The sequence below is a fragment of the Leptodactylus fuscus genome, chromosome 7, assembly GCF_031893055.1.
Source record: "Leptodactylus fuscus isolate aLepFus1 chromosome 7, aLepFus1.hap2, whole genome shotgun sequence".
In the NCBI taxonomy this organism is placed as follows: domain Eukaryota; kingdom Metazoa; phylum Chordata; class Amphibia; order Anura; family Leptodactylidae; genus Leptodactylus; species Leptodactylus fuscus.
In genome coordinates this window covers 102,797,377-102,811,134 of record NC_134271.1, presented here as the reverse complement: position 1 = coordinate 102,811,134, position 13,758 = coordinate 102,797,377, and the positions used below count along the sequence as shown (strand labels likewise).

The window sequence follows — 13,758 nt, the reverse complement described above, 5'->3', positions numbered from 1 at the left end:
ATACTATGATACAACAATTTACGGATTGAAGTGGTCTACAAGCCTCAGGCCCGCCCCATATTTAAGATCAGAGGTGGTCCTAGCACTCAGTCCCACCACCTAGAGTAATATGCTGGCCCTGTACCATACTCTAAGTGGTGGTAAAGCCAGTCACTGGGGGCGTAATTGTTAATGGAGAGGACAGTATGAGCAGGCATCACTAGTGTCCTTAAGTCTTTTTCACACCAAGTTTTGGATGTGTGAGCCAGATTTACAGGCTTGTACACTATACCAGGACCTGACTGAGCATTGTTATTTGTGATTCTAGGAGTCCTCCATATATCCCCCAAATACACTGTCCCACACTACTCTACAGGACAGTACATAGTAGAGACTTTGCATCAGAGAACCATAATACTGTTAGACAGGATGGCAAATCCATGCACACGTGAAAGACTGTTAATGTGAAATCTGCCTTATACATAGTCTGATCACTGCAGGTACCACCAGTGTCATATACCCACCTAGTTTGTCGTTTAGATGTTGTATGATAACTTGGGCTATAGTCAGTGTACCAAACGCAGACCAAGAAACATTCAGTGCCAAGATCAACCAATGATTTCAAGTCTAAGCCTGTGAAACTGGTGAATTACAGTCCTCCACCACCCAGTAACTAAAAGGTTAAGTGAAAGCACCAGCAGCCCCATCCTGGAGTGCAGCTGCATTCAGAAGTACCCTAGTTTTTTTTCCTGCTGCAGGCATCATTGACCTCTCCCCTTTGATCCATCACCAGTTGCATTTAAAATTGCTGTCCAGAATATATATTTTTAATTGACTGCCTATCCTAAGGGATAGACCATGAATACCTGAATGGATTGTGTATATCAGACAGGTGGCCCCCAGACAGAACACCTATTTAGGGCTCACTTCTGACAACTACTGCACTGAGGTATCAGATATCAGAGCTTCGCTACAGTGAGATTTCCCTTTTCCAGCAGCCTCAACCTCCCTCTTCATAGACTTCTATTAAAGTATACTTAAACACTTGTCAACCAGATACTCACATAAGAACTGTACAATTGGAGCATGTGATGGCAGAGCAGCATGTGCACGACTGGCTGCAGTCTCTACAGATGTGGCGCTCACACAGTCTACATGCTTCTGTCTCACCAACTGATCGTACACAGGAGTAGCACGCTCTGGGTCCCTCCACTGGTTGCACTGCTTGAAGAAAAGAGAGACATCTGTGCAATCCCAAAACAAATGTATCGACAAGAGCAACTATTTATTCATGAGGCAGTAGTTCTTTTACATCTCAAAATAGTTAGAGAACACCCCCTGTAACTACCTTTCTTGACACTTCAGATGTTTCAGTCTTTGGGGTCTGGTTGCCAAGACACTACTAATTGCTTTAAAAAAAAAAAAAAAAAAAAAAAAAACACCTCAATCTCAATTGAGACCTGTTTTAGGTTCATATGTGTCAAGTAAACAGTCCATGCATGGGCATATGTCCCAGACTGAACTGAACACTGCTGTGTGAATTATCTGACCCCTGTATAAGCAACGCCACCCCTGCTACCTTTTGTAATCACCCCCTCTACCTCATAGATTGTAAGCTCTTGCGAGCAGGGCCCTCAGTCCCATTGTGTGAAATGACTTTCTTTGTAATGTATCTGTCTGTATTTGAACCCTACAAATTGTACAGTGCTGCGGAATATGTTGGTGCTATATAAATAAAATGTATTAATTGAACCCTCCGCTTCATAGTAAATTATGAAGTTGTGCGCTCCCAAGTGGTAGGAGTGTCAGTCGTTTGACCACAGCCTTGTCCTGTACAGTTGCCCACAACTCTCCCTTAAAGCTGAAAACTCTTAAGATTCTTCCCCACCCTCCTCCCTGGGTTACTGTTCCTCCGTTCACATACTGCCCAACCCTTCCTATGAGACTAACCATCTTTCTTTGATCCCAACAATGGGGATAAATCAGTGAGACATCAGTAAAATAAAAAAGCCAACACAGCACATTTTTCTTTCTAGGTGACAACCCAACCCCACCTTGCTGACTGGCAAAGAACAGTTTGATAGTTCTCTCCGCCAGGCAGTCTTCACCTACCGGAAGTGTGCAATATTGACTTCATTTGTCTGCAAGGTGAACAAGGCTACTTTTTCTTAAAGAGGTAGGGTCGCACCAGGACTAATAGCAAATGGAACCAAGATTAAGAAGGCCTTGGTGTTATTTGCAAACTTTAGATAGTAGATCCTACCCACAGTAAGACTTAAAGGGATATTCCCATCTGGGACATTTATAGCCATGTCCACAGGATATGCTACAAATGTCTTACAAACTCAGGCCCCACATACATCTTGTGAACCAGGGAGGCTCAACTATTTTTGGACATTCAGTAAAAGGTAAACCGGAAGCAACTGTAAGAAATATATCTATGGGACCCTTATAGCATATCCTGTTCTATAGCGATAGATGTTCCAGAATGTTCTCTCATGGGTTATTGGCACCTCAGCTTTGAAGGCCTACACTTGGCAGAAAAAGCATGGAGGTAATACTAAGATTTTGACATTTTGGCCAGCACACGGCATATTTCAGCACCTTACCGATGCATACCTTCCATAGGCTTTGCGCACTGTTTGAGCCTTAAAGGGGTATTCCCATGTACATAATTATTTTTAAATTTGTAGATAATTAAAAGTTAAACATTTTTGCAAATAAAAGTAATTTAAATATTTTGCAGAGTTTTAAAGATATTCTCTAGTATCTTGTGGTCACAGTATTTTATTCTTGATCGATTGCCATTGGATACGACCATGAACGCAGGATCTTTCTAAGGTCCCAAAATCAGCTATGATTTCCTTATTGTGGCCGGGATATCTTCTGATACATGTAGTGTCCCTGCCTGATGACTCTGCTACAATAAGAAAATCATAGCTGGGTTCCTGACAAGTCCCAGACCATAGAAAGTTTCTGCATTTGTGGTCATAATCATTGGCAAACGATCAAGACAACAGATTGTCACCACTAAGAAAGTTAGAGAAAATCTTTAAAACGCTGCACAATTTTTAATTACTTATATTTGCAAAACTGTAACTTTTAATTATCTACAAATATAGATATGATTATGTACATGGGAATACCCCTTTAAGGCTGAGGCCCCACGGTGCGCAAACACAGCTTCTTTTGTTGCAGATTTTGTTGTGGTTTTTTGAGCCAAAGCCAAAAATGGTTACAGAGAATATATAGGAAGTTCTTACACTTTTCCCTTCTGCTCAATCCACTCCTAAGTTTGGTTCAAAAAACCGCAACAAAAGACGCTGTGTTTCTGCACCATGGGGCCTCAGCCTAAAGGTGTTTTACTAATACTTGAATAGGAAGCGATAAGGATATACCCCTTTAAACAGTGCACATTTTTGGTGAAAATTCTACCTCTGCAATTCCCACACACCATGCGGTTATTTTTGCTGTTACAAATTATCAGCTGTCTTTACTGCCATCAGGACATGGGGAACTGCTAGTTGCAGTGGCAAGGACTAGGATCAAAGTATTGGAAAGCTGAATAGATTGTAATAAAAATTATAAAACTTTATTTACAGAAAACTATTTCATATGCTGTTCATAGGTTACTTTAAAAGGAGTTTACACAAATCAAGGAGATCAAACAGGAAATACTTCATTGCACAATATATAACTCCTACTGACATTGAGGCCTGGGGCCCACAGCACATCACGGCGGAAATGCTGTTGGAAAAATTGCGGCGTTATACAGTAACTGCAAAGTGGATGGGATTCGTACGAATCCCATGCCCACTTTGCGTTTGAAAACGCAGCGCGGACACACTGCGATTTCCAAAACTGGCGCAGTTTTAGAAATCGCAGCACGGTGGCTTTCCCGTAGATATAACTAACAAAGTCTGGAGGAAAACTGAACTTTCTGTTCAAAGCGCTGCGGGAAGAACCAAGATACTTTCCGCCACTTTTTTCCCCCACAGCACATCGCCCTGTGGGGCCTTAGACTAAAAGGTGTTTTGTAGAACTTGCATATTACTGAACTGTCCTTAGTCTAAGCCATCAATATTTGATCAATAGTGATCTGATACCTGGGACCCCAAGAGATCAGCTGCTCTAAGCAAGAGACTTTATGTTAATTTGTAGCTCAGTAACCTTCTTGTGAATGGAGCTAAACTACATCATCCTGCAGTGTATGGCGCTGGCCTAGGTATTCAGTGAAGGAGCTGCAATGCTCACACAGGCGCTGCTTTCTTTTCAAAGCAGATTGTGGGAATCCCGGATGGCAAACCTGGATATAGGTATATGGCTTTTTCTTTAGGCTCTAGATTCAATAAACTGATAGTCCCAGACATAAGCTGAAGAAGCAGCAGTGTTAAACTATAAAAGTGATTAAGGCTTGGTCCACATACACTACAGCTTTTTAAACACACTTTGGATTTCAGTTGCTCACCATGTTCAGTATTTTTGCTTGCTGAGTATCTGCTACAACTGTATCTAACCCATGCATGCTTCTGCGAGTTAGAGAGCTTGGAAGACATTGTTTGTAGAAAAGTGGAAATTAAGGCACATTAACATCTTGGAGTCCAGACTGTTCAGCTTACAGAAGATTGTCAAGAGATTGAATACAACTCTAGCAAACTCTGTTGTGAGCAGTAAGCCTGCACAGATTTCTGTTCAACAAAAGCAAGTAGAAATCCAGAAGCCAATGAAGAACAAAAGAGGATATAACGAAGTGTTAAAATATTTCAATAGAATGTCTTTTTTTTTTTTTTTTTACACGAAGAACTAGTCAATGACTAACTGTTCATAGATGTGTGGCATGTTGGGAAGTGTGTCACATGTAACCAGCCATTCACACTTGTGTGACTCAATAGTCTTACACTTGAAGCATCTTAGGTGACAATGACAATGTGTGTGACACTCAGGGATTCCAGCGCTCCTTACATGTCCGGGAGGATCTGTGTAGCTTTCCATCTTGGCCAATAGTCGTCTGCCCAGTCAGTAGCTCGTGCACAGGGGTCTCCACTTCTGTATTACTATTCTTAATCTGGTTTCCTTGATTTCCCATAATGGACTTCGCTCCACTGAACAGAAGTTTTTTGGTCCTCTCTGTAACAAAGGAGTATCATAGTTATGAGTGTGTACACGACCTGAGAAAGACTATGTTACATTTAATATAGCATCCATAAAGGCCATCATCCAGTAATCATGATCAATAAGGCACAGGGGTTGGAATACTCTAGAGATGGGCATTTTGCTACATCAAAGTCTGCAAAAAGGGGAAAAGACCACCAGGCCAAGTTCACACAGTAGAAAGTGAATTTGAGGTAGACACCCGCCTCATATTCCTCAACTCAGGTGAACAAGCCTAATCTCATGCCATGGGCTCTGAGGATGAATCTGCCACGTAACCCACAGCAAGACTGAGCAGATCACTTTTTCTACTGTCTTGCTTCAACCTCTGCCTCAAATTGAAAACAATAAGACAGAATCAGATCGGAATCTACCACTTATTTTGAAACAGAAGTCACAGATTCCGCAGTGTGAACAGACCTCAAGGAATCTATACTTGTCACCTATCCTTGCTAGAAGGGAGATAAACCATTCAGTCCAGTAATTCCCTAGTCCTAATGGATAAATCAAGAACCAGCACCACCCCTACCGGGCGCCGCCACACAACCAAGAGCCCAAACATCACCCTGGCTCAGCATCCCCACAAAGTCATGAGCACCAGCATCACCCCTGTCCAGCTCCCATACAGCCAACATCACCCTGACCCTCCCAGAAACCCCAGCATCACCCCCTGCCTGGCACCCCTACATAGTACGAGCTCCTGCCCAGCTCCCATACAGCCAAGAGCCCCAACATAACCCTGGCCCTCCCAGAAACCCCAGCATCACCCCCTGCCTGGCACCCCTACATAGTACAAGCACCCCCACAGTTACTAGCCCCAGCATCACCCCTGCCCAGCTCCACACAGCCAAGAGTCCAGATATCACCCTTGCCAAGCACCAGCACTGCCTAGCTCCCACAGAGCCATAAGCACCAGCCGTGCCCATACAAGCTGCTGTGGTATTATACTGCCATACCGACTATAGAGAGCCCTATGTATGTATATATGTACAGTATATTAGTCATACAGAATACAAACTACCACATATGTAATAGGCCTAGCCGCTCTCACCAAAGATCTCCCGCTTAAAGCTGTCTCCACACACGCCCTGACATAGCTCCTTCTGCCCCACATGAGTCTTGATCTGCGGCGGAGCCAGGCTATCAAAGGGGTAGGAGCGTTTAGGCATGTTACTGCACTGGCACCGTGGGCCTCAGTAGAACAGGAAGCGCGCCAAAGTCTGACAACCATACACGCATGCGCAGCCCTGCTTATCACTCTCACTCCGGGACTACGCGCCCCGCTCTACCAATTAGGAGATGCGATCACAGCGATGATCTGGCACCTGATTGGCTGATAAGATAATAGGCGGTGCTTATGGTTCACACACGCGTGATAAATGTTTACGTTCACAGTACTGGCGGCTGTCGCTGGGTGGTGCTAGTCGCTGCTTGGCGGCTGGGAACGTGCTGGTATGCGGTGCCATGACAACCCTGGTCGGGATTTGCTGCGCTCGCGCTGTTAAAGGGCACCGGGCAGCGATGTGCAGGATACTCTGCATTTATATGTGCTGCAATGATACAATGCGGAACCTACATATAGAAATACCTACATATAGAATGATCCCTTATCCCTGTATATTTCAGTGTCACCATGTTGGGGTATAGAAAACTGAAACTATAAAGATATGTGCAGCGTGCTCGCTTCCACATTGACTCTGTCCATTCCCATCAATTTCTCTTTGTGCCACTATATAGTGTAATGCTCCTACAGTCTCACCACAAGATAATGGGCCCCCACATCATATTACCCTCCAGTTGCTCCCGCAGTATAAAGTCCCTCTTTTGTGCACCCACAATTTAATGCCCCCTCTATCTGCCTCTAGTATAATGTCAGAAGCTGGAGGGTCGATGTCAGTGGCGGGCATTGAGATAGTCATTACATATAAGTTCAAAAGACCAATAGTGATCCAGCAACCAGATTTGCATTAAATTAAAACTTTTGTTTATTAGTCCATTTGTTTTAAAATTTCTTTAGAAAACCAGTGAAAAAATATAAAACGGACACAGCACTTACATGAAAAAAACTGTTTCGGATTACATGGAACAATGGACACACGATGCTTTAGGCGGCTAAAGCATCGTGTGTCCATTGTTCCATGTAATCCGAAACAGTTTTTTTCATGTAAGTGCTGTGTCCGTTTTATATTTTTTCACTGGTTTTCTAAAGAAATTTTAAACAAATGGACTAATAAACAAAAGTTTTAATGTAATGCAAATCTGGTTGCTGGATCACTATTGGTCTTTTGAATTTAGTATTGGTACCTGCACCGGCAGGATTATATAGTTTTCCGTGCACCATATTAGCAGGACAAAAGTATGTTGTCTGCACTAGGACCATAACAAAACCGTAGGGCTGAGACATATATTTTTTCTTTCACACATTACATATAAGTATCTGGGTGTGCTATTCAATAATAAACTGGACTGGACTGGGCTGGTCAGACGTTCCAGCTCTGTCCTGGGGAGCCCCCTGGACCCAGTACAGGTGGTGGGTGACAGACGGATACTGTCCGTGGTGAGCTCCATGCGGGAGAACAACTCCCATCCCATGTATGGTAGCATTGGGCAGCACTGTCAGTGACCGACTGCTTCACCCCAAGTGTGAGAAGGAACACTATCAAAGATCCTTCCTACCAACCACGGTCAGGCTGTATAATCAACACCAGGTTAAGCGAAGATCACTCCGCACAGAGAACTAAATGATCCTGAAGTCTTTCTTTTTATTTGCTATGACTCCTAGTATCTTTTCTATCTGCTATGAGCTTGTATGTGTATATTACTGTATTATCCATGCAGCTGTAACACACTGAATTTCCTCATGGGGGGGGGGGGGGGCCTATTAAAGGAATTCTATCATTAGAATCCTGTTTTTAGCTAAACCCACTTCAGAATAGCCTTAAGAAAGGCTTTTCTTCCCCTACCTTTAGAAGTTTTCTCCATGCCGCCGTTCGGTATATATTCCCAGTTTCTTCATTATGGTAATGAGTCTTCTTGCAGCGATGGGGACAGTCCCCAGCGCTCAAACAGCACTGGGAGCATCCCCTGTGCTGTGAGAAAACTCTCCTTCTTGTTCTCTGCCTCTTCTCTCCTGTTCATCCACAGGAAAATGGCCAACGGACAAGCGCATTCGGCTATTTTCCTGTGGCCAAACAGGAGAGAAGAGGCAGAGAACAAGAAGAAAGCGGCGCTGGATAGTTTTTTCACAGCACAGGGAACACCCCCAGTGCTGTTTGAGCACTGGGGACCGCCCCCAGTGCTGCGAGAAAACTCATTACCATAATAAAGAAACTGGGAATATATACCGAATGCAGCATGGAGAAGACTTCTAAAGGTAGGGGAAGAATAGCCTTTCTTAAGACTACTCCAACATGGGTTTAGCTCTAAAAACAGGATTCTAATGATAGAATCCCTTTAAAGGATTATTTTATCTTATCACATCGTACCTACTACTCCCAGAGCACATAGAGGAGGAATGGTGAAGGAGCGGACTGCTTCTACTTCACCATTGTATTAAACTCATCTGCGTCTGGAGGAATAAACAGCAGTTTCACTTTTTTTTTAGGTTTCAAATTGTGACTCCTGCGTCACATAGCATAAATAACATATTACTTTTATTCTGCAGGACCATTAGTATGATTCCATATATGATGAGATATTACTTTTGCACAATAAAAACACTCAAAAACATTAGTTTTTTGTGCTGCCATACTTTTTTATTGAGAGCCTGTTTATGCATGGTGAGTTGTAGTCTTTATTCGTACTTATTGGGGCTACATAATATGACTAAGAAAGCCGCAATTCTGGCGTTTCTGGTCCTTACAGATATGTCAATACCAAATATGCATTGTTTTTGAATTTTACGTAAACACTTAAAATAAGAAAGCAGGTGGTGTGATCTTTGGCAAACATACACTACAGTGTGTCAGCCTAAAGCCAGGTTCAGACGGGGTTTTTTGGACCGGATTTTGGCCAGGTCTACCCTGCAACATGGCTCATTCAACTTATGTGCAACTGCAACTAACATGTGACATGTCTAGCACTTGACTGATTTTACAACCAAATCTTAGCTCTAAAAAAGTCATGTGACTTCTGTGTGACTTTTTGACATGTGACATATGTCATCGTGTAGCTGTGACCATAGATGTCACCTATTGTTATATAGACTAACAATTTTGAAAACATGGATGATACCTTTAGCTTTGTTGCTGTACATTGTATAGAGACTACTGCAGATGAAAAGCCTCGAGTTGGCTTTCAAGATCACAGTTCTGAATATTATGAATGCTGCTGTATATTATTTAGGAATTCATTTTGAAGATTTGCAGATTTAAAGGGGTTGTCCACTTCTAGACCAATATTGATGGACTATGTGTTATTGTTTGTATAATAAGAAGTTATACAATTTTCCAAATTATTTATATCAATTCCTCATGGTTTTCTAGATCTCTGCTTGCTGTCATTTATTCTGCTTACAGTCCATGATCATGTGATGAACACACAGGTGGACTGCTCAATACTAGGCAGATGTCTGATTGCTATACTGTGACTGTAACGAGCTGTGCACCTGTGTGGCATCACATGACCATGGACTATATATATCACATGACCATGGACTATATATCACATGACCATGGACTGTATATCACATGACCATGGATCGATTTTTACCACTAGAAGTGAGCAGAATGAGTGATAGCAAGCAGAGATCTAGAAAACTGAGGAATTCATACAAAGTATATTGGAAAATTGCAGAACTTTTTATTATACAAACAATAACATTTGTCTCTTAATATTGGTCTGAAACTGGACATCCCCTATAAGATCAAGGAACATTTTGTCAAACAGTAAAAGGGGTAATTTCAGAATTTTATTATAGGATTGCTAATGTTACAGGAGCTTGTTGCTGGAATCCCGATGGCCTTTATGTCAGTTACCTAGTAACAGGGACAACAAACTACTCATAGAACATAGAGCTCTCTTACTATTTCCAGCAGCCAGGGCTTACAAGTAAGACATCATCTCATGCACATGTATTTATAACTTTTTCTGATCAGCATTGTGACCTTTATATTTTATCGTTGTTCTATCAATAGCAATAACAGAGACACATATTTAACAAAATGAAAGGGCTTTTCCACCTTAAAAATGGTTTAGGCTAAGTCCCCACATAGAAGAATAATATATAATAATATCTATCTCTATCTATCTATCTATCTATCTATCTATCTATCTATCTATCTATCTATCTATCTCCTATCTATCTATCTATCTATATCTGTATATGTGTGTACATTATTATTATTATTTGTATACCATGCCAGAGGTGATACGGTTATACAGTTTAATGGTCTTTATTATTATTTTTTTATTGACCCATATTTTCCAGATGCCGACCATGGATATTGGCAAAAGCATATTACACAAACCAAATAATAAAACAGAGCAATGGTGAGATATTTCTCTTATTACATCGCTTTGACTATGCTATGCTTTGAGATGAATTCTGTGTTATATATTATTGATCTTAAAAACAAATATAACAACTATATAAATATACTTTTTTTTTTTCTTTTATTTCTGTGACTGTGTGTAAAAGTATTGCAGGTAAAACTGTACATTTCAGTGCTCCACAAAAGAATCTGGTCAGATTTGCTGAAGATACTTGTCCACAAAAATACAATATTCCATTGGATGTGTATGGTAAACCAGAAATTTACCGTTGGATAACAGCTTATGATGAGGCATATAACATGGATAACCAGGTTTGGGTTACTTTTCGTTATGGGTTTTGTAGGAATTTAGTACAGTGCAGAATTTTGATCCTTGTTTTTTTTTCCTTTTTCAGGGCAGATGGAAGTAACAGAAGTCTGGTAAGTGTAGCAAAAATAAGTAACCCCTGTAATCCAGATATAATTGACAGAATTCTGTCATATCTGAAATGTTATGATTTATAGATTCCATAGAGTGGGAACATCATTTGTATAGACATTATGTAATACTACATTTCTTATCCAGAGACCACTCCAGAGTTAGGGTAAGTTCACACGGGGTTTTTTGGTCAGGATTTTGAGGCCGTATCCACCTCAAAATCCTGACTAAAAAGACGGTTCCCATTGAGATCAGTGGGAGCCGATCAGTTCTTTTTTTCCGGGAGCTGTTTGTTCCGGCTCCTGGAAAAAGAAGCGAAATGCTCATTCTTTCAGGTGGATTTGCCTCACGACATCCGCCTGAAGACACTCCCTCCCGACTAGGCCCATTCATTTCGGCCTAATCTGGAGTGAAGTGCGCGACTGGGTGCCGGTACACTGCATCAGCATCCAGTCGCAGCTACCCGTATTTTGGACAGGAACCTGAGGCGGAAGCCGCCTCAGGTTCCGGCCAAAAAAACCCAGTGTGAACTTACCCTATATGAGTGGTAGCATAGAACTTCTAAAGTGATCATAGCTTATCAATGAGAGTTTATGATCCTGTTTATGTCCAGGAAGTTGCCCTGTTCCTATTCAAGTGAAATGGAGCATTGCTGTAGTTCCAGGCACCACCGCTACATTGTACAGATTGCACTGTAGCAGTGGCGCCTGGAACTGCAGCTTCGCACCCTTTCACTTGAATAGAAGCAGGGCTACGTTTTACCATATACTTATTATACAGCTTCCGGTGGCCTTATTAGTTGATCAGTTCGGTGTAGGTGTCAGACGTTGACTAGTCTTATGATGATGCTGATGAGATCCTGTGGATCTCCAAAAGTTAAGCTCCTGGACAACCCCTTTAAATAAGCTGTAACAGCAATTTACCAACGGAGTGACAATAAGTACTAATATCTCTACTTAGTAAAACGAGTGTGAAACACCTTTATTGCAAACCATTTTATTTAGATAAGTGTAGGATGTCACAAATTGTAACAAAGTGGGGAAGCAATCTTGTGGCCGGTCCAGAATCTGATGTAGAACACACTATTCTCTATCATGGCTACCAATATGTGATGCAGGATCAGATAGAGGGCATTCAATGTAGTCATCTCTAGAACAGCTCGATCATAGATTCTCTTGATTTTCCAACGCCAACCCATTTGACTGCAAGTAAAAGCAAAGCAAAAGTGACTTCTCATAATTTTGGTTAAGATTATGTACGGGATTATGTGGCCCTACTGTAAATTAGAAGATGATGAAGGCAAAAGATAAGATAAGATAATGCAGAGGTGACTCATCTTATTAATAGTGTATAATTGGGTGTACATTATACTTTATATAGAGATGAGCAAGTAGTATTCGATCGAATATCAAATACCATTATAGTCTATGGGAAAAACGGGAATGTTGTTCCGGTTTCCATGGAAACCAAAGTTTGATACATTGGACCCTCCAAGTTCAGGAAGTAGCAGGACGAGGAGCACGAGGAGGTTTTTGAATTGAATTCAATGGAATTTTCTTGCATGGTATTCGACCGATACAAGTAATCGATCGAATAGTGGTATTCGAACAAATACTATTCACTCATCTCTAACTTTATATTATACAATTCAGCTGCTGCAGAACCTCTTTTTAAAATGTAAGGTTAACTGATTAGGGTTTACTGAATCAAACTGTGTTTTCCCCTTGTGAATCATTGTCTGCTTCTTTTTTTTTTTGTCAATATGCAAATGAGCTCTTTGGAGCAACAAGACCATTATTGCTTCCCCTTTTGGACCCATGGCTCATTGCTCCAAAAAATGTATTTGCACATTGACAACAACGACAGTATCTCGGCAATGGAGGCACTGATTCACAAGGAGATAATGTTGTATGATTCAGGTGGGTTGATATGCTCAGTTCTGGTGACAGACTCCCTATAAAGCTGCCCTCCTGTATTTTTTTCAGTTATGCAAGGTAGTTATCAAAGTCGATTAAAATTCTGCTATTGCTGGTGCTGTCATCCATGTCCTGTACCCATTTCTAGATCCTGTTTCTTCAAAATACTACAGGGCTAATAAGAAAACACTAGAGATGAGCGAACACTGTTCAGATCAGCCGATCCGAACAGCATGCACCCATAGAAATGAATGGAAGCACCGGCCGGCGTCACAGGTGCTTCCATTCATTTCTATGGGTGCATGCTGTTCGGATCGGCTGATCTGAACAGTGTTCGCTCATCTCTAGAAAACACTGATTCAGGTGACCCTAACGTATCTATCTGCTGGCCCAGTTTGATACATGGGTTTCTGGTGACAGACTCCCTTTAATCATACCAATTCTTCCAGGAGTAAGACATTATGCACACTACTGTGTGTAACCTGGGATATGCAAAATATGGGTCAGTGTTCAGTTTTACCAGTCCATGTGTTATCAGCATCAGTGCAGCATGTCTGCAAAAACGGTCAGTATTGCATCAATGTGTCATCCATATTTACGAATCCACAACGATATTGTGTGGGGAGCTAGGTAACTGGTCTGCAAATACGGACACAATAGTGTGCGTGGGCCCATTGAAATGAATGGGTCAGTGTGCTATAGAGGAAAATTCAGGATAGCACATTGAAATTTCATACTTCCATGTGCACAAAGCCTATGCCAACTTGTCTGCAGTGTATACAATGGTACAGTGTAACTGACC

General features: G+C 41.6%; 2 protein-coding genes across 3 annotated transcripts in view; both read right to left on the bottom strand.

Annotated features, from left to right (window-relative positions):
* Positions 1-6,353, bottom strand: part of SIVA1 (SIVA1 apoptosis inducing factor) — a 46,979-nt gene extending 40,626 nt beyond the window's left edge. The window contains exons 1-3 of one of the 2 annotated variants that reach the window (XM_075282699.1): positions 6,182-6,353; positions 4,942-5,106; positions 1,044-1,203 (exon numbers count right to left, since the gene is read on the bottom strand). In XM_075282699.1, the coding sequence (XP_075138800.1) occupies positions 1,044-1,203; positions 4,942-5,106; positions 6,182-6,299 (443 nt within the window). In that variant the 5' untranslated portion in view covers positions 6,300-6,353. The remainder of the gene's footprint in view (positions 1-1,043; positions 1,204-4,941; positions 5,107-6,181) is intronic. The other variant, XM_075282700.1, reaches the window with a different exon arrangement.
* Positions 6,354-12,020: 5,667 nt separating this feature from the next.
* ADSS1 (adenylosuccinate synthase 1) overlaps positions 12,021-13,758 on the bottom strand; it is a 49,731-nt gene continuing 47,993 nt past the window's right edge. Inside the window, exon 13 of the mRNA XM_075282681.1 lies at positions 12,021-12,242. Coding sequence (XP_075138782.1) covers positions 12,190-12,242 — 53 coding nt within the window. The 3' untranslated portion in view covers positions 12,021-12,189. The remainder of the gene's footprint in view (positions 12,243-13,758) is intronic.